At 36.9% G+C, this 20481-nt stretch overlaps 2 protein-coding genes across 6 annotated transcripts in view; one reads left to right on the top strand and one right to left on the bottom strand.

Annotated features, from left to right (window-relative positions):
* CEP126 (centrosomal protein 126) overlaps positions 1 to 6623 on the bottom strand; it is a 50236-nt gene extending 43613 nt beyond the window's left edge. For 4 of the 5 annotated variants that reach the window (XM_036427563.2, XM_045577673.1, XM_036427564.2 and 1 more), the window contains exons 1-2: positions 6233 to 6623; positions 1718 to 1837 (exon numbers count right to left, since the gene is read on the bottom strand). In XM_036427563.2, the coding sequence (XP_036283456.1) occupies positions 1718 to 1837; positions 6233 to 6366 (254 nt within the window). In that variant the 5' untranslated portion in view covers positions 6367 to 6623. The remainder of the gene's footprint in view (positions 1 to 1717; positions 1838 to 6232) is intronic. The other variant, XM_036427565.2, reaches the window with a different exon arrangement.
* A 5489-nt stretch (positions 6624 to 12112) lies between these two features.
* Positions 12113 to 19690, top strand: ANGPTL5 (angiopoietin like 5). Its single transcript, XM_045578151.1, has 5 exons — positions 12113 to 12431; positions 14603 to 14744; positions 14950 to 15050; positions 17305 to 17508; positions 19395 to 19690. The coding sequence occupies exons 1-5, from the start codon at positions 12363 to 12365 to the stop codon at positions 19488 to 19490; spliced, it is 612 nt and encodes a 203-aa protein (XP_045434107.1). The 5' UTR covers positions 12113 to 12362; the 3' UTR covers positions 19491 to 19690.
* Positions 19691 to 20481: the final 791 nt, after the last annotated feature.

Below are 20481 nucleotides of genomic sequence, written 5' to 3'. Positions count from 1 at the left end.
TCTCCAATCTCGGACATCCCTCTCACAATTCAGGACAGCTGGCTCCTAATTGCTTGCCTGCCTGCCTTCCTGATTGTCCCTAATCTCTTCTGCCTGCCAGCCTGATCACCCCCTAACCACTCCCATGCCAGCCTGATTAAAGTCTAACTGCTCCCCTGCCAGCCTGTTTGCCCTCAACTTACCTCCTCTGCTGGCTTGGTCACCCCTAACTGCTCTCCCCTGCAAGGTTGATTGGCTACAACTGCCCTCCCTTGCAGGTCTGGTGCCTCCCAACATCCCTCCCCTGCTGGCCATCTTGTGGTGGCCATTTTGTGTCCATTTTGTGGCCATGTGGTCAAAGATAGGGGCAGGATCTTTGACTACATGGGAGCAGCCATATTGTGTGTTGAAGTGATGGTCAATCTGCATACTACTCTTTTATTAGATAGGATAGAGGCCTGGTGCATGGATAGGGGCCAGCTGGTTTTCCCTGAAGGGTGTCCCGGATCAGGGTGGGAGTTCCCTTGGGGTGTGGGATGGCCTGAGAGAGGGGCCTGTGGTGGTTTGCAGGCCAGCCACGCCCCCTGGTGACCCAAGTAGAGGCCCTGGTATCTGGAATTTATTTACCTTCTACAATTGAAACTTTGTAGCCTGGAGCGGAGCCAAGCCTCCTGCTTGCTCCATGGCTGCCACCATTTCTGTTTGGATTTGTTTACCTTCTATAATTGAAACTTTGTTGCCTTGAGTGGAGGCTTAGGCGGCTAGGGCAGGCGGAAAGCTTGGCTTCTTCTGTTGCCTGGGAAACCCAAGTCTCCCTCCTGCTCTCTGTGGCTGTAGCCATCTTGGTTGGGTTTATTTGCATACTTTCTCTGATTGGCTGGTGGGCATGGCTGGTGGACGTGGCTGGTGGGTGTAGCGGAGTGATGGTTAATTTGCATATTACTCTTTTATTAGGTAGGATTTTAAGTACACCAAATAATGAAAGAGTTAATAGACAAAGAAACATATTCCAGAAAAACAAATTATAGGCAAACAATTTTGTATTCCCTAAATGGGACTTCCAACATATACTTAATGATGTAGTTAATAAACTCCAGTGCTTTTCTGCCATTTGCCTATTGTAGGAATATAAAGAAGGTAGCAAAAACAATAATAAAAAATGGCTTACTTACTGTATGTTAAGATAATCCAGTAATTCAAACAAATTTTGAAAAATGTTTAAGCAGTGATTGGATGATTTTACTTTACTTTCCAGCTTATATATACTAGAAAACTCTTTTATGACATTTATAAAATTCTTTTATCACATTTCCACCATTATCATATTTCTGAGTGGATGAATGAGAATAGCTCTTACAGAAACAGTATATAGAAGTAAATAATAAATTAAAATAAAAATAAAATTATATTCTATTAGAGACTAAATATTAATTGGTAATCTTTTAATTTATCATGAAATTATATAAAAATAGAGTACATTTTATAGTCATTTTAGAAGTGTAATCAGAAGTTCTATGACAAGAAAAGATGATTATGGTCAGAGTCAGTAATTTAGAAGGTTTGGGCTTTAGGCAGAAAAACAATTATGAAATATATAAAGCCACCTAAATCTAGATCAGTTTTACAGATAAAGCATCATCATGACTTAGGCTCATAAAATGCTACAAAGTAGAGGAATTATTATTTTATAAAGATTTTGAATTTCTATACTCTGAATAAAATACTACCAATTACTTACTTTTTTCTCTGGTTTGACTCCACAAAATATTTACGTGCTCGATTTCGAAATATTTTTTGTTGCTGCATTAATATTTTGCGCTCTTCTTCTAAATTTTTCTCTAGATGGACTTTCATATCTCTAATGATAAATAAAGTTAAGGAGATGGTTTATGTTTTTAATGGGTGAGCGTCAATGCTATATGATAAATACAATGACAGCCTCATACTAATGACATCATGATTTTTTGTGGAGCTCTTAGTATGTGTACACATTAGTATCAGTATATGACGGGCAAATTTTTTATGTAAAAAAAATTCTGACTTGTTATGAGAATTGAAGATAGATCTCGCTTTTCCTGAGGGAGAGGGGTGCGGGATCACTTTTAGACATCATGAGCTCAGATAAGGAGACTGCATATCATTTCATTTATTACTCAGCTGTTTGAGTGATGATGAACAAATTACCACCTTAGGCACATATAGAGGAAAATGAAGGTTATATTTTACTAATAGATATGATATGAATACACCTTTCAGTAGGTTTCAGGATCCTTTCTGTATTAATATTATAAAAACTTTATTATATCAAAACAATCATGTTTATTTGAACTTTTGGGTGTTTAAAACTTTGCTAATGGGAGTATATTAATTTTCAATGATATTGCTATTTAACGATCATTATACCACTGACAAAAACTTATTTTTTCTTCATTATAAAATTTGCACTACCTCAACACAAACATACACACACTCACTTACTTAAAGTGTCTCTTGAAGGATTTATAAAAATGAAACAAAAGGGAAGGACATCTTGTTCTTTGCAAGCACAGAAACACCTAGAGACTTACCTTGTTCTTTTCTAATACAGTATTTTATTAGAAGGAGTCAGACTTCAACAAGACAGCTAACTACTGAGAGTCACACAAGGTAGTGGAGGAGAGTGCTCGCTCCTCTTGAGGCACACAGAGCAACGGGAAGGGGCTCAGGGGGCGAAGTTGCTTTGGCTCGGGTGAAGCAAGCTAATTCTGTTCTCTGTTGAATAAGTTTGAGATCTCATCATAAGAACTTAAAGAAAATCACAAATGTAATGTTTCTAAGGTTCTGACAATTATATACATTGTTAAATTTAATCGAAGGACTCTCTCCGTATATACATGTATAAATATTTTTATATATACTTATAAACAGTGTATTATGTACAGTTTGCCTGTTAAATTATAAAGAATGCTGCTGCTTTTGCACTTTTTTTTTCAAACTATGCGCTTCAAGTTTAGAAAATATTAGATGGTTGGTTAAACTTTTGTTTTTCCTATAAGCTGTAATATATAGGTAAACTATTTCCATAAGAATCACTGTTAAATACCTGTTCAAAGGAAAATAATTTTTATATTTAAAAAACAAACCAACCAAGAATAATATGGGTTGTAGGATTAAGTAACACATAATAATTTAAAAACATAGTCTAATCTACTCCACCTCAGCCTCATCTCTCACTCTCCCAATTTAGTCTTTCTCCAATTGGAGCTCATTTACTGTTATTTTAAATATGTTACCATAAAAACAACTATGTATCATACAACCTGTATTACTGCCAAATTTATTAGAGCTTTCCTGATGAAAACTTTTTCTTCTTTGTAACCCCTTCCATTGCCTTGGCTCATGCATTCTAAATCTCTTGCCTGAACTCACTCAATAATCTTCTAACTCATCTCTTTACTTCTAAACCTGTCATCCTGCCTGCCTGGGTGGCTCAGTGGTTGAGCGCTGACCTATGAATCAGGAGGTCCTGGTGCGATTTCTGGTCAGAGCACATACCTGGGTTTTGGGTTCAGTCCCCATTAGGGGTTGTTCAGGAGGCAGTCAATTGATGATTCTCATCCATGTTTCTATCCTTGTCACCCTCCCTTTGAAACTCCATTAAGCTAGCTAATTGCAAATCTAATTAGTTTTTTTCATTCTTTGTTGCTCTCCAAAAGTTCCTATCATATTTATGACAAATTCCAAATTTCTTGGAATATGAAGCTTTCTATAATTTCAACAATATTCCTCAATAGTTCACTGCATGAATCCTATGTCCAGCCACACAAGGATACTTATGAACAGAACACGCCATGACATATCATGCCATTATCTCTTAGCATATGCTTGGCTAACTCATCTTTTCAGGGTGCAAAGAATCAAGGATGTTAGTGAGAGAATCAAGAATAGAGTATAAATTGGATAGAGAAGAAAGAGAGACAAAGTGGGTCTAGGATAAAAATGGAAGGGAAAGAGAGTGGAGATACTTATGAGAAAAAGAAGCACAGTGTGAAGGGGACATGAGACAATTCACTTCAGCTAATTATAATTAGGATAATGCATTTAGAGCCAAGAGTACTGACAAATAGGAAGCTGGATGTCTCTAAGTACTGACTTAATATTTAAAAATCACATGTAGAAATTTTACCAAATTAATTTTTTTAAGATGACAGGTCTTTCATTTTTCTCCTTTAGTCATTCATTCAAATAAATGTGAGCATTACAGACACCAATGAAGTCCAAATTAATATTTATAAAAGATGCTTAAGTGTTTGTTTAATTAGTAACATGATATTCTTGATTTAGTGCCAGTCTTTATTATATTAAAAAAGAATTCATTTATTTAAATTTAAATATATATATACACTATGTGTTTTATATATACTAGCAAAATATATATGTAGGTACATGTTTATATATATGTGTGTATATATTCATATTAGCAAACATTATTGGGTTTTGTCAAAGCCCCTTGGGCATCCATTAAAATGATAATTTACATCTTTTAAAATTTTAACCATATGTTATAAATACATTTAGCATTTAAGTATATTTTTAGTAATATGATGTCTTTAAGAAAGCCATCATTACAATTCTGGAATTAAGTCTTTTTGGTTTTGTTCATTTGAGGTACTGCTGAATTATCAACATTCAGGCTACAAAAATTAAAAGAATTCAGTCTATGGCCATTTCATTAATGAAAATGATTGAACTATACACTCTGTCAATGAGTCATTTACAATGCTTCCCTAGATTTAGAGATAAATTAGGGTCAGTGTAATAGGAGTTTAGTGTTCAGAATCAAATCCCTACCGAAAACAATACTGCTTATCTGGGAATACATCTTTGAGAGGACAGATTTTGGAGAGTAGCAAAGCAAAAGCCAAAATGAATAGGGTGAAGAGTGAAGAGATAAGAGGCACTAGAAGGTGCTCCTGCAGGCTACCGTTTTCAGAACTTAGCCAAAGAAAGGACAGAAGGGTAGAAGCTCCAGGAAAGCATCATCAGAGGAGAGGCGTTTTAATAAATATGAAGCTCTGTACCTATGTCTTCCACACTAGATTTTTTTTATCCCCAGGACCTAGAACAGAGTCTGCAAAGGGCAGGCACTAAGGTAAACGTGTCAACTTGCTGCTAAGTTTGCAACATCCCAGAAGCAGCGGGAGACAACGTGGGGAATACGGGGTTAACCTGGAGAGAGGAGACACTCCACCACATTCTGAGGAAAAGAAAGATGATGAGGCAATGCCATCCCTGCCAACCGAGTCCTTTGAGAGCGCAACGCTTAAATGCTAATCACCATAATGTTCTCCAAAGGAATAAACACGACTTAACATATTTTGAAAACAAAACTCTTTCCATTTCCTACAATGCAACCAGCAGCCACCTCGAAGGCGGATGGTGGACGTTGCATGGTCAGAGGTAACCCAGCGGGCAGCACCCGGTCCCTGGCTTCTCCACTCTCCCCGCTGCTGTCGCTCTGACAACGGAAGGGGCAGGAGATGGAAAACAAAACACAAAACAAAATCCACCCCGCGGTGCAGCTCTGGAAAAAGAATTAGCGACATTTGTTAGGGGGGGCTGTTAAAACATGCAACATAGCAAAAACATTTCACTTATTTGTGGAATTCTTCTCTCCAAGGAGCACGATGGATCAGGAGGAGAATAATATCATGCAGTAAAGGACATCGGGCGCAATTCTAGAAGGCAAGAAAACAATCCCCGCGATCAGACTCTCAAACCTCAGAGGGAAAGTAGGGGAGGGTGGGGGTAAGGGAGAGAGATCAGCCAAAGGACTTGTGTGCGTGCATATGGGCCTAGCCAGTGGCCATGGACAACAGGGGGTGGGTGGGGGTATATGTGGGGAGGGGTTTGGGATGAGAATGGGGGGATAAGGACAATTATGTGATACCATAACCAATAAAAAAATAATAAAATAAATAGTTTAAAAAAACCCACAAACAATCCCCAAAATTCACAACCATTTTACACCCAAGTGGACTGATGGGGCGGGAGGTGGGGGAAGCGGTCACAGGACAAAAAACGGTATAATTTCAGGGCTAAGGGGGAGCAACGACGGAGCTAAAGCAAATGTCCTCGCTGGGATGCTGGGATGACGGCTAGTTGCTATCACCTAGCGTCCCCGGTAACGGGAATCTAACGGGAAAAGAGGGGCCCGTTTCCAACACGCTGCACCCCCCGCCCCCAGCCCCCGGCGGCCGCGAAGGAAGGATACAGGTAAGCGCCAGGCCGGCCACGCCCGTCGCCCAACCGAGGGTCGAGGGGACCTCCGTCGCGGGCGTCGGAGGAGGGATCGGCGGCGCCCAGTCTCGGGACCGCGCTCCGGGCTCCCGGCCTCCCGGTCAGCATCCTTCACCTCCGCGCCGCCTCCGGGCTCGCCCCTGGCGCCGCCCTCATGGCCGCTCCGGCCTCTCCTCCTCCGTCTCCTCGGCCCCTCCCGACACTCGGCCACTCCGGTCCCGAGTCACGGGCGAGGAAGGGTGGCCCGTGGCGGCTCTGGTTCGCGCTCAGCGGCGCTGGCGGCGGCGGCGGCGGCCAACTTTCTGGACAACCGGAGCGGCGGTGACAGCGACCCCGCGGTCGTCGCCATCTTGACAACCAACTGACGCGCGCGGCGTCCTTCGCGACAGAAACCAGGGCGGGGCGGGACAGGGGGCGGGGCCTACGCCCGAGGCAGCCAATAGGAGGCTTCGGCGGCCCCCTCCCTGCTCCAATTGCCTCTCTGGCGACCCGTGGGAGCCCTGGTCTCCTGGGACCCGCGTCTTTGCTGAAGTGGAGAATTCAATTCTGCATCAGACCCTGACTCAGTCCTGTCATTTATCTATCTATCTATCTATCTATCTATCTATCTATCTATCTATCTATTTATTTATTTATTTATGAGGATGTTTTAGTGGGGAGTATTGAGTCATGAGAGACCGTGAGATGCAAAATCCCCAGCTACAGCTGCCCTGGAGATAGGAAATGATTTCCCCCAGAGATAATTGTTGTTTAACTTACCTGAATGCTGTTGTGGGGTTTTGAGTTCTTTTTTTCTGGGGCATTATTATCCCCAACACCCTCTTTTTTAAAAAAGCTTCTGAAGTGGAAATTTCCTTTCTCTGCATTCTCTCACCCACTCCAGGCTACTTCTGCAGGGACCTGCAGTCGTTTTTCCTGGCTCTTTCCCTACCTAAAGGGCTTACATTTCAAAGGCGCCTGCCTTGCTGCCAGATTCTGGAAATAGACCATCATAGCATCTGTGGCCTCGAAAGAAGATCAGATTTAGCTCAATAATCTCCAGGGAAGATATGCCAAAAGAGATACTGAAATTGTTCCAGGAGGTATGGAAAATTAAATGGGTGTTCGAGCCATCAGTGTAATGGCTCTACAAATGAAAATTTGAAAAAAGGCTGAACTTTTCTGTTGGAGCCCATTATAAAAGTACACATAAATTCAGACTGTATTTCAGCCAGGGTTTTATTTAGGTGGAAAATTCCCCAGGTTGGAAGCAGAATAATGTACAAACCAAATAAAGATCACTCATCCATCATTCAAATATTTCTGCCTTTGTGAATCAATTAGCTCATTTTTAGAGTTTAAGTAATAAACTTTTGCAGTTGAACCTATTTAAAACAAAGTTTTTGCAAAGTTGGGCGCACCGACTTGAAAGGTGCTCTGGTAACAGATTTTAAAGTGCCACAAAAAATCCAGTTTAAAAATATATGTATATATTTATTGATTTTAGAGAGAGGAAAGAAGAAGAGTGAAATCAATGTGAGAATTAATTTGTTGCCTGACTGGGAATAGAACTGGTGACCTTTTGGAGCATGAGACCACACTACACCAAATGAGCCACACTGGCCAGGGCCAAATCCAATTTTAACTTGAAACACGAAACACATAAGCCCTTTTAAGGACAATGCCAAGATGATATACTAGAGGCCTGGTGCACGAAATTCATGCATGGGTAGGGTCCTTCGCAGCTGCTGGCCAGTGCCTCCCCATGTTTTGGTTGAACTCCTGATGGAGGGGACAATTTGCATATTAGGCTTTTATTATATAGGATAATTCTGGCAGAGAAAGACTAAATGTGTACATTTGGATGATTAACCATCATGGCAAGCTTTTAACTGGTCTAGCCACATTGACCTTGATTCTATTCTCATCGTTATTATCACAAGTCTGTTTCTCTAGTGCCAATTAGAGCAATGAGAGAGATGGGGCGGGAGAGAGAGAGAAAGAGAGAAGAAGAGAGAGAGAATAAAGTAGGGCAGTGCACAATAAAAATAAAAGGGAGAAGATTGTTGTTGCTGTTTGGAGTACTTAGGCATTTTTAGCTTCCTGAAAATCTAGCATTTGCTAATTATTAAGTTTAGTATCTCATAACTCCTAAACACCTTACTGCTTTTTTTTGTATGGTATATTAGCATGACGTGGTTGCCCACAAATACTTGCTAATATAAACATTCTTCATTTATATGTTGTATTACAATAACAAAAAAAAATAAGTAAATTGTAAACATAATATTGCCAGCTTTTAAAAAATAAATCACAGGAACTAATTTTTTGGCCCTAAGTTATTTCTTTCTTCAAAATATTAAGCAAGTTTTCCACATTTTATTTAGTTATATAATTATAAATTCTTTTAAAAGGGCTTTATGATTAGATATTTGGTTAATAGAAAGATAATTTTATTTAGTTATAAACTTGATCTTTTGACAGGAAAGGCAAATATGATTGAAGCAAAAAAAGAGAATATATTAGAATCTATATATTTTGTCAGAGGAGATACTCATATTAAAGATAATGCTTGATTCTTTCACCCTCCAAAACCATAAAATAATTATTTTTGTGTCAATCCTCACCTGAGTATATTTTCCCATTGATTTTTAGGGAAAGTGGAAGAGAGAGGGAAAGACAAAGAGAAACATCCACGTGATTGCTTCCTGCATGCACCCCAACCAGGGCCCGGGGCAGGGAAGGAGCCTGCAACTAAGGTATGTGCCCTTTATCAGAATCGAACCCAGGACCCTTTGGTCCATAGGTCAATGCTCTATCCGCTGAGCTAAACTGTCTAGTGCTAAAATAATTTATTTATTTTTTAATTAAGGAAACATATATTGAGCATGTGCCAAGCTTTTCAGGTACTGGTGGTGAACAATATTTCCAAGTCTCTATGCTCATGAAGCTTGTCTTTTTATTTTCTTTCCCTCCAGAATATATCATGTAGTAACAAGTGCTACGAGGAAAAATGGCACAGTGAAGGGGAATAAAGACCGATGTCAGTTCTATTTTAGGAACAGTGTTCAGGGAAGTCCTCTGAGAAAGGGAAATTAGGGCAGAGGTCTGAATGAAGAAAGGTAGTTGCCATTTAAATATCTGAATGAAGAATATTATAGGCAAAGGATGCTGTAAGGGAAAAAGGCTTTGAGGGCAGTGTTATTTGATATGTCCAGAGAACAGCAACAAGCACACTGTATTTCGATAGAACAGAGTGAGGTAGGGGAAGTGTGTTAGTATATGAGATTGAAGAAGTGCATGGGGATGTACTTCAGATTCATTATGTAGGACATAAATATAAAATCCAACTCCCAATGAAGGGAATGCCATTGGAGAATTCTGAGTAAGTGGGTAATGTGATAGAATTTAACCTTAAAAAATGATCATACTAGTGGCTGTGGGGAAATTTAGACTATAACTGATAAAACTAGACACAATGAGGCTGGTTTGAATGTTGTAGTTGGTCAAGTGAGAGATTTATGGCGACTTGGACTGCAATGGCAGTTATGGGAGTGGCAAAAAGTGTTCACAATTTTAACCTTGAGCCAATAAGAAGTGTTGATGAGTGGCTGTGGTGAGTAGGGGAAAAAAGAGTTAAATGTGACTCAGATTTGAAACTGGAGCAGCTGAATAAAGGATATTGCGGTATACTAAGATAGAGGGATGGGCTGAGGATGGAAGAAGGAATAGGAGTTAGGCTTCAAACATGTAACATGTGAGATGCTTATTAGACACACAACTTTATTAACATGGTTTCATAAACATATGTTGTATTTATAACATAAATTAATAACAACCACTTTATGGCTACAAAGCACGGGCCATAACTTATCTAATTTGAATAGCGCTATAACCTTGTGACTTATATGGCAAGACAGCTGTGATAAGCAATATTTGAGCTTTCACTTTCAGCTTGGATGATGCTATTTTTTCCAACTTTTGATGAAGTATTTTTTTGTTTCAGTAAGAATTGTCTTTGGGCAAGCTGTGAAAGAAAAAAGAATTTTAATGTCTGCTGATTAAAAAAATTGCTTAAGTTTTACCATCTTCATTTCAATTTCATAAGACTTAAACTGGACATTTGAGGTTTAAGATATACACTCAGCTACTCCTAATGTGGTTTTCAAAAGTCATCGATATTGTCAGCAATGTTAGAATTGTAATATAGTTCCAGTTAAATAATGATAATGACACCACCAATGATAATGATAATGAGTGCTTGTGTTCTCCATGTTCTGTGCTAAGTGCTTACATATATTAAATAATTGAATCCACACAACTGTCCCCATTCTACAAGGGAAATAATTAAGCTACAATGATATTAAGTAATTTTGCCCAAGTTTCCAGAGCAAGGGAGTGGGGGACTCAAGATTCAAACCCGGGCAGTCTGGTCCCAGAGCCAGCACTCCTAACCACCCCATACTGCCTCACTGGAGAAACTCTGAGAACTTTTCACTAGGTTAAGAGATGAGTTGTTTAAATAATAGGTGTTAAGGAAATAAAGTTAGAGAATAAAGAATTACATTAGGATCTTTTTTCTTAATTTATATTTGAGTACCTGTTATATACCAACTAGAGGCCCAGTGCACAAATTCATGCATGGGTGGGGTCCCTCTGGGTGGCCTGCAGGGATCAGGCCAAAACCCACAGTGCAACGCTGCCTGCAGCTCCTACCTGCTGCTCCCTCTCATCCGGCCCTGCTGTGCCTGCCGAGGGCTCCCACCAAATCAGTCCTGATAGGGAGTGGCTCATGCTGCCCCAGCAGCTCTCACCAGCCATGAGCCCTATGCCTGGTGCCCTCTCAAAAGGAGTGCCCTGTGGGATCGGCCTGAAACTGGCTCTCCTACATCTCCCGAGGGGTCCTGGATTGGGAGAGGGTGCAGGACAGGTTGAGGGACCCCACTGGTGCATGATTGGGCCAGGGAGGGACTGAGGGAGGGCTCTAGGGCATGTCCAGCCCATCTCACTCAGTGGCCATTGGCTGGAACCCAGCAGCAAGCTAACCTACTGGTGGGAACATCTGCCCCTCATGGTCAGTGCACGTCATAGCAAGCAGTTGAGCATCCTTAGCATATTATTAGCATATTAAGCTTTGATTGGTTGTTTGGTTGTTCTGCCATTTGGTCTATTTGCATGTTACCCTTTTATTATATAGGATTATTATATAGGATCACTATGCTAGAACTATAAAAATGATTGTCTCTGCCCTGTGATTCTCAGACTAGGAAAGGAAATGGAGAAAATAATGCCCTGAATAGGAAGTAAGACTCAGGAAAGTTTTGCTTTGCTTCTTAATTTTAAGATAGAGAAGACTTTTTTATGTTTACATAATGAAGAAAAGGAGACATTGTATGGGAAAATGAAGACTTGTCACAGACATTGATCTATCAACTTTCAGAGTGGTAATTTTCAATAATAATAGTTCCCTTATGTTAAAAAATTTTTAAGTTTTAACAATCTAGATGTAAAACATACACATCAATTAGAGTCCTAGAAATTTGGCATTTATGAGGTTAATACAACAATTATTGATAGCTAAATTCAGTTAGGAGATATTTTAACTCTGAATTATCTATCTACTCTGAATATCCTCATTGATTAAATTTCTATTTAGCATTTTGTAGAAATAGTTCCAGTGTAAAACTGTTTCCACACCATCACTTATTTCCACTTATTATTTTTATTCAAACTGGCTCATAATTACTGAGGTATATCTTATCAAAGGCATTTTTTTTTCTAATGCAAAAAAAAATCTGACTCAGAAAAACTAGGTGACTTTATAAGTTCATGATCTAGCTATTTATTGCTCATATTAAAAAGGCATGGATTTATGATGAATACCTGTAGTAATAAGAAAAAAGGGGGGAGGGTAGTTTATAACTTCAAATAGCATCTCTAGAAGCTACCTTGTTTTTCATGTGAAGAGAGTTGTTTTGAATGAGGGCATGGAAACCAGTAAGTAATGGCTTCTGTTTTTGTTGTACAGTTTCCAGAAAGTTTTGACTGAAGACTCTATGCACTGTAGTTCTTTCCACAGAGAGCTGACTGATATTTGAAGAAGTTTTTTTATTTCTCCAAGAAAAATGTATCTTTCCCAAGTCTCACTCTTGTTCTTTAATATATGTATTTTTATTTGTGGAGAAACTATACAAGTTTGTATAGTTTGTATCAATCTATGATAAGAATTTCAGCAATATTATTTTAGCTAGGAAAGCATGATGACACTGTTTTATAGACTTATATTAGATGTTTGAAAAGATTAATTATACCACCCAATATAATTTATGGCAAAATTAGAGTGTTTATTTAGAAATGTTGAAACTTTGCTTAAATGTTATTTGTAAATGTAGGAAACCATAAACTGAGGATTGACTCTTAACCTATTTCTTGTGAGAATATTTTATTCAAATTGCAGGCCTAGGTTAAAAACTAGCCAGCAACTTTCTGGTTAATTTTGATAATGAACAATATGGTAAGTAAAAAAAAAAAATAAAAAAAAATTCACTTCACTTATAAAAACCCTATTCTATAAACTTTCACATTTCCAATATAGTCTGTGAGTGGTTACTTGTGATGTTAGAAAATGTCATTCAAAATAATGTCAGAATAATAACTTAATATAGTGTAGACAATACTATGAAGAGATGGGATTTGAATGTTACATATTTAAATATTGGTTAATATATTTTAAAACATTATGAAATGTTTTTATCACTGTATAGATGATAAATTCCAAAGTTCCAAGGTTAAGGAAGAATAAATTCTAGGGAAGCTACAGAAATATTAATAATCTAATTCTCTAAAAATACTAACTATTTAAGCATCTTATTTAAGTCTGAAAAAATAACCTTTAATGTAGGTTTTTCAACAACAGTTGTCAGTTATTATAGGAGTAGAAGAGAAAGAGCAGGAAGTTAAAAATAAATCTATGTAACAAAATGTGTTTATCATTCTCTCAATATCCAGGTCTAACGAAGTTAAAGCTTGTTATTAAAAAATATGTTATTTAAATCGATATAACTTCTATCAATTAATATTTTAACATTGAAGAAACCAGAGTACTAACAGAATAGACATTGTTTGAATGACTGCTGCAGTTTGCTTTTTTTTTTTTTTAAATATATTTTATTGATTTTGTACAGAGAGGAAGGGAGAGAGATAGAGAGTTAGAGAGAGATAGAGAGTTAGAAACATCGATGAGAGAGAGTCATCAATCAGCTGCCTCTTGCACACCCTCTACTGGGGATATGCCCGCAACCAAGGTACATGCCCTAGACCAGAATCGAACCCGGGACCTTTCAGTCCCCAAGCCGAGGCTCTATCCATTGAACCAAACCGGTTTCGGCTGCAGTTTGCTTTTTAAAATAACATCTGTTGTTGATTTTGCAAAGCAAAATTCCATGCTTTTTTTTTTTTTTTTTTTCTGTTGTTATTGCTACCTTTCAAACCTGAGTATTTTATTTTTAAATCTTTAAATGTTTACCTCATACAAACGTTACAATTCCCTTATACATTTCTCAAACTCTGCCCCTCGACACGATTCCTAATTACTGGTGGCAGAAAGTCCATTTGGCATAGAAATGTTGTAGGGAACCCTCTTAGTCTATGTTCAAGGAACTTAAAATTGCAGATTCCTACAAGGGGGATGACTCAGCACTGTATCACCCTGTCCCAAATGGGCAAACATTAAAGCCACACAGCTATCGTTATAGACTGTAGACCCTAAGTGCAGTTGGCTTTCTGTATCCACGGCTTCTACATCCAAGATTCAACTAACTGTAGATTGAAAATATTTGGGGAAAAAGTTACATTGCTGCAATGTTTACCATGCAGTTAGGCCTACGATGGTTTCATCTGTTATTACTCCCTAAACAATACAGCATAACAACTATTTACACAGCATTTACATTATATTAGGTATTACAAGTAATCTAGATATAATTTAAAGTATACTGGAAGATATGTATAGATTATATGCAAATGCTATGCCATTTTACATAGGGACTTGAGCATCTGTCGATTTGGATATCAATCCCGTGGATAGCAACGGTTGACTGTCAGTCCTTTAGGAATTTGAGAAGAAAAGAGGAAAACAAAAGTATTGAATTAACATATACTTATTATTCATACCCCAAATCTACCTATAAGGTTTATTTATGGAAATTTGAACTAACCAATTTATTAACATGTTTTTTTTCCTAATAATCATTTTTATGTTCTTAACAGTTCATCTTTTCCCTTTAGTCTTTTTATTTATTGTGTAATTAGACCATATAACATGCTTCATATATTTTTTCTTATTTCTGTTGTTTTTATTGTAAAGGATTCTCCAGTAGTTAACACTGTAGAAAATATGTCTCATATAAAAGATGAAAGTAAAAGTAACGATACTGTTTATAAAGAAGAATGTGAGAAATCATGTGATATTAAAACTAAAACTACACGAGAAGAAAAACACTTCATGTGCACTATTACAGATAACCAGTTTTTCCATGTATTTTTTCCTTATTTCAAAAACTGAGATCATGTTTCATTTCCATGAGTTAAAATCACCATATCATTAATGGAATTTGTAATAATCTCAAAGAACACTGTTAATTCTCTACAGTAAAGTTATTATCTTAAATGTACACTTGAAAATATCCTAAATAACTAATTTTACTTTTCTAGGTTTAGATTGTACTGCTATTAAAGATACTGTTGGCTCTGTCACCAAAACACCAAGTGGTTTATATATAATCTACCCAGAAGGATCTAGCTATCCATTTGAGGTAAAGTTTTCCCTTATTAAAAGAAATAGGATAAATATCTAACCAAATTAATTAATGTTAAAATTTAATTGCTTTAATACTTAACATATCTCTTGAAAAATTTTAAATAAGTTAGTATAAGTTCTAGTTTCAAATTTAAAGTTCTTTGCCCAAACCACAAATGTGTAAAGGGACTACAGAGTCTTTCACTTTTCTGAGTTTTCATGGTTATACTTTTCAAAGTAAATTCTTTTGATTTAGAACCTTTAAAAAAAAATTTTTTTTTATTGCCGTAACCGGTTTGACTCAGTGGATAGAGCTTGAGCCTATGGACTCAAGGGTCCCAGATTCGATTCCAGTCAAGGGCATGTACCTTGGTTAAAGGCACATCCCCAGTAGGGGGTGTGCAGGAGGCAGCTGATTGATGTTTCTCTCTCACTGATGTTTCTAACTCTCTATCCCTCCCTTCCTCTCTGTAAAAAATCAATAAAACATATTATAATACATATTTTTGTTGATTTTAGAGAGGAAGGGAGAGAGAGAGAAAGAGAGAGAGAGAGAGAGAGAGAGAGAGAGAGAGAGACATCAATGATGAGAGAGTATCATTGGTTGGCTGCCCCCTGCATGCTCACAATGGGATTGAGCCTGCAACCTGGGCATGTGCTTTGACCAGGAATTGAACTGTGATCACCTGATTCATAAGTTGACACTCAACCATTGAGCCACACTGGCGGGCTGGTGTAGGATCTTATATTAGCCTTACAGTAGGCAGAATTGTGCAATATAAATACTTACTTGCTTTAATTAGCTTATAAATATTAAAAAATAATGGAGTGCTTTGCCTTAGAGTTCACTAAAAAATACTTTTGATTTACCTTCCTATATATACTTACAATTTTTTTGTATGATAAGAGGCTTTGTGTGATTGTATAAGTTATTAATTAAAAAACATTAAAGTGAAACATTGAAAAACTGATCCATTCATAAATTGAATGAATTAAATTATTGCTGCCTATTCTCAGTAGTTCTATATTGAATTTCTAGAAGTAATTTTTACTAGAAATTCTGTATATTTATATATATATTATATAATTTTTCTTATACTTCTTTATGCATAAGAAAGTTTATTACAGTTTGTTGATAGTATTTATTACACCAATAAAATAATTTTTTCTAACTACGTAGATACTAGTAATTTCTTTTCTTTGAATTGCTTTCCAAAGGTTGTGGTGTGATTATCTGGATGGATTTGGTGACCTTTTAGGTCAAATTATTCTTTGACACCTATTCACAAGATGCCAAAAAATTAGGAATTAGGCAGGAAATAATTTTTAAATTATTTAATTAAAAAAATGGGCCAGAACAGATGTGGAAAAAGGAGGCTTCTAATTTTTTAAGAGTAGGACACATAATTACCTCTTTTGTGGGAAAGCATTTGTTCCCTAGCTCCCTCCATCTGCCTTTCTCTGCAGCAGGAAGTTTCTACTGGAGAGGATTGCTCTGATTCCCCCTATGTCACTTCTGTGGGCTCCCTACAATTGTCCTCTTAGGGGCATTTTACACCTGTCCCTGCAGATATACCTATGAGTGCCTGCAGAGATGGGACCCAGATCATACCTCTGTGCCTGAAAATTGCAGTCTACACATAGTCCTCCCAGGTTTTAGGAGAAAAAAACAATCAAAGACAGGTACACTGTAGTTTTTAAATAATATCAACATTTTCATTCAAAGGAAAAGTTAATTTGTAAAGAAATACACCACTCTGCCACAACTTAAAAGATGAAAGTAAAAGTAACGATATGTAATATCGTTAGATCTACAATTGTCTTGGAAATATTGACCCTAAATCTGGGGATACTCTAATGTAATATCTCTAATGTAATAACATTAGAGTATCCCCAGATTTAGGGTCAATATTTCCAAGACAATTGTAGATCTACTGAAGGAAGTAAGGGCCCATAATATCAAGGGATAAGAGAATAACCTTAAAATGCTACAAACCCTTATATGTTTAAAAAAAATGATGGATACAGGAACCCATAGAAATGACATTTAAATTTCTACAAAGAATTTAGTTTATCATAAAACAAACTTATAGTTAATGGAAGTATAGTCTCTGCATCTATTTATTGAATATATTAATATTATACAATTGTATTGAAACTTTCAGTGAGAGCATCTTTTCTTCCTCTTGGCTTAAGGTTGAAGCATGAGTTTTATATAAAAGAATGAAAGTCATAGTATGTTATTTTTGTCTTTTCTTGGTCTATTTTAGGTAATGTGTGACATGGATTACAGAGGAGGTGGATGGACTGTGATACAGAAAAGGATTAATGGAATAATTGATTTCCAAAGGTTGTGGTGTGATTATCTGGATGGATTTGGTGACCTTTTAGATCAAATTATATTTATTTTTCCTTTATCTTTTTTTCTTCTTTTCGGCATTACACCTATAGACTGTCTTGTGGTCAAATTGTTAGTAAGAAAATAGTAAATACTGTGAATATAAAAATGCTAGAGGCCTGGTGCACAAAAGTTGTGCGGGGATGGGGGATGGGGGGTAGTGATTTGAGTAAAAATTCTAAATTGGGTATTTATTAAGTATCTTCTATGTACCCAGAAGAGTTCTGGCAGGTGCTCAACAACTATCTGTAGAATGAAAAATGTATGGGCATGGTTGTCATAAACCTTGAAATTCTTCAGATGTATGCTGGGTCTACACAAGCAAATTAAATGGAGAATTTAGGTATGTGACTGTACAAATTCGAGTTATGTGAACTGGGAGTAGTGTTTTATAAAAATATCAATTAAAATCACTATATTCAAAATCTGAAAAATGTAAACCTCAGGTTGATTGTAAAATCTGTTTACATTGTTGCCACACAACAGCATAACTTTTGATGGTAAATATAAAAATCAGTATTTCTGAAAACTATAGATTTTTACATTGTTGGAATGTTTGCAGGTGATTTCCATCATTTTTATGCTAGTTTAAGTTACTGTTGTTATAATTTAAATCTTTAGCATCCCATAATAATGTCATCCAAGGACTTAGCACTGAATACAAGTGATTTTAGAAGAGACATGAAATGTAATAAAATGTTATGTATAAGGCCAAATATCTGCCATGTTATGAAGTGTAGTTAACATACTGGTATTTTCTCAGCATCAACCTATAAATTTCCAGTGAGTGTTTCTTCCTGAATTCAGCCTTTGAATTTTCATCTTCCTTAGCATATATTATGCTTGTTTCTATGGGGAAATTATATGAGTTTTGATAAAATGGTCTTCAGGCTGATTTTTTTTCACACAAACAGACTGCTTTGTACTTCATTTATATTTTAAACAACTTATGATTAAGCTAACTATCTTACACCTTAAATTTGTGGTGATGGCAGAGAGAAGTGATGACAGGGACATTTAAAATGGACAATCATAGATTTGAGAGTAGTCACAGACCCTTGAGGACCCATTTTACTTCCTGCATTTCTTTATTACTTCCTGTACACCCCTTCTTCCCTTACTTCTTCAGGATAATTTTCAATTTCAATTGGGTGTGTAGCTAAAATACATCTGTAAGCCCTGGAGAGGGACTTAGTATCTTAGCTATAGTTTGAAGAGTTTGAATGCTGTCGCATTGTCCCCCAAACTCTCTGAAGTGTATTTTGACTGGGCCCTTACTTCCTTCAGTAGATCTACAATTGTCTTGGAAATATTGACCCTAAATCTGGGGATACTCTAATGTTATTACATTATGTTCCCATTGTAGGTACCGTATTTTTCGGACCATAAGACGCTCCGGACCATAAGACGCACCAGTTTTTAGAGAAGGGAAATGAAGAAAAAAAGATTCTGAAACAAATAGTGTCCTAAAATATTTTATGTGCATTAAAACCCAACATCACAGTCATAAACACATGTAATCAACCCTGTAAAGTAAACAGCAGCATTTAGAATCATTTTAGAGCTGGGCAAGCACACAGAACCACACAGAGCCGGGCAAGTAAAAAAACTTTTTTTTTAAAGTATATGTGTAGGCTATATTTGGACCATAAGACGCAGGGACTTTTTCCCCCCACTTCTGGGGGGAAAAAAGTGCGTCTTATGGTCCAAAAAATACGGTAATTCACAACCTGCATTATAACAAAGAAATATTTGTTCACAAAGCATTAGTCTCAAAGACGGGAAAAAAATTATTTCAACTGAGCATTATCAGGGAATGTCTCATTAAAAGGTGTCGATTTGGAGGTTTAGACCTCTTATATTTACCAGGACACATAATTTTGTTACTTGCTATAATATTTCAACTGGCTTTTTATTGACATGTTTTAAGGTAAAATTTGACTTTTTACTTAACCCCCCATTCATCGCTTCCCTGGAAAACTGCTTGCAATTTTGGAATTCAATGGGGCACATGGACCAAAAACCACTCGCCTGTCAAGATTAAATCTGTTTCAATGAAAATTAGAAGAACTTAACAATCCATATTTTAAGTAATTTTATTTTAAATTGTAATTCATGTTTCATAAACACTCTTCTTACTGAGTTTTTCAAACATTTTAGCCAAAATTTAACTATAGATGACATCTAAGGGTTGAGAGTGTAATTAGAAAACTTTAATTTTGTAGAGTTTTAATGAAAGAAAGCATGGCTCTATGTGTGCTTTTCATTACTAACTATTAATAATAAATGATAACATTTATTTTAAGTAAATTATGATGTCTTCTGGAGTCTGTTGTCCTTTTAAAGGATCCCCTCCTCCCTTTTTAAAAATCTTTATTGTTGAAAGTTACATAGATCCTCCTTTATCCCCCATTAATCTCTTCCAGGCTGTTCCCCACACCCCCAGGGCCTCACTACCCTATTGTCTGTATTCTTGAATTATGCATTTATGCATACAAGTTCCTTGATTGATCTCTTCCACCCACCTTCCCCTGACTTCCCTCTGAGGTTCAACAGTCTGTTCATGCTCCTTTGTCTCTGGGTCTATTTTTGATCATCAGTTTATTTGGTTCATTAAATTCCATATATGAGTGAGAGCATGTGATACTCATCTTTCTCTGACTGTCTTATTTTGCTCAGCATAATACTCTAGGTCCACTCATGCTGTTGCTAATGGTAAGGATTCTTTCTTTTTTATTGCCATGTTGTATTCCATAGTGTAAATGTACCACAGTTGTTGTTTTTTATCCACTCATCAGCTGATTGGCACTTAGGCTGTTTCCAAGTCTTATCTATTGTAAATTGTGCTGCTATGAGCATAGGGGTGCTCCCCTCTTTTTAAAAGGCATTAAGCCACCATAGTTTGTTGGAAAAATTGAAGAGAACGTTATACTTATTTCTATATTTATTCTAAATGGTACCTATGTAATCTACAGATAATTTCTATTGAAGACAATTCTAAGAAAAAACTTTGTGCTGATTAATATATAAACTTCACATGGTTAAAAAA

Source organism: Pipistrellus kuhlii, unplaced genomic scaffold (assembly GCF_014108245.1).
Source record: "Pipistrellus kuhlii isolate mPipKuh1 unplaced genomic scaffold, mPipKuh1.p scaffold_m20_p_9, whole genome shotgun sequence".
Lineage (NCBI taxonomy): Eukaryota > Metazoa > Chordata > Mammalia > Chiroptera > Vespertilionidae > Pipistrellus > Pipistrellus kuhlii.
The sequence above is the reverse complement of the archived record's forward strand: the minus strand, read 5'-3'. Positions and strand labels throughout refer to the sequence as shown.

Coding starts and splice junctions, on each gene's coding strand:
- ANGPTL5 (XM_045578151.1), top strand. CDS start 12,363: ATGTATCTTTCCCAAGTCTCACTCTTGTTCTTTAATATATGTATTTTT. Junction 15,051..17,304: donor GATCTAGCTATCCATTTGAG/GTAAAGTTTTCC, acceptor GGTCTATTTTAG/GTAATGTGTGACATGGATTA. Junction 17,509..19,394: donor GTCTTGTGGTCAAATTGTTA/GTAAGAAAATAG, acceptor TAACCCCCCATT/CATCGCTTCCCTGGAAAACT.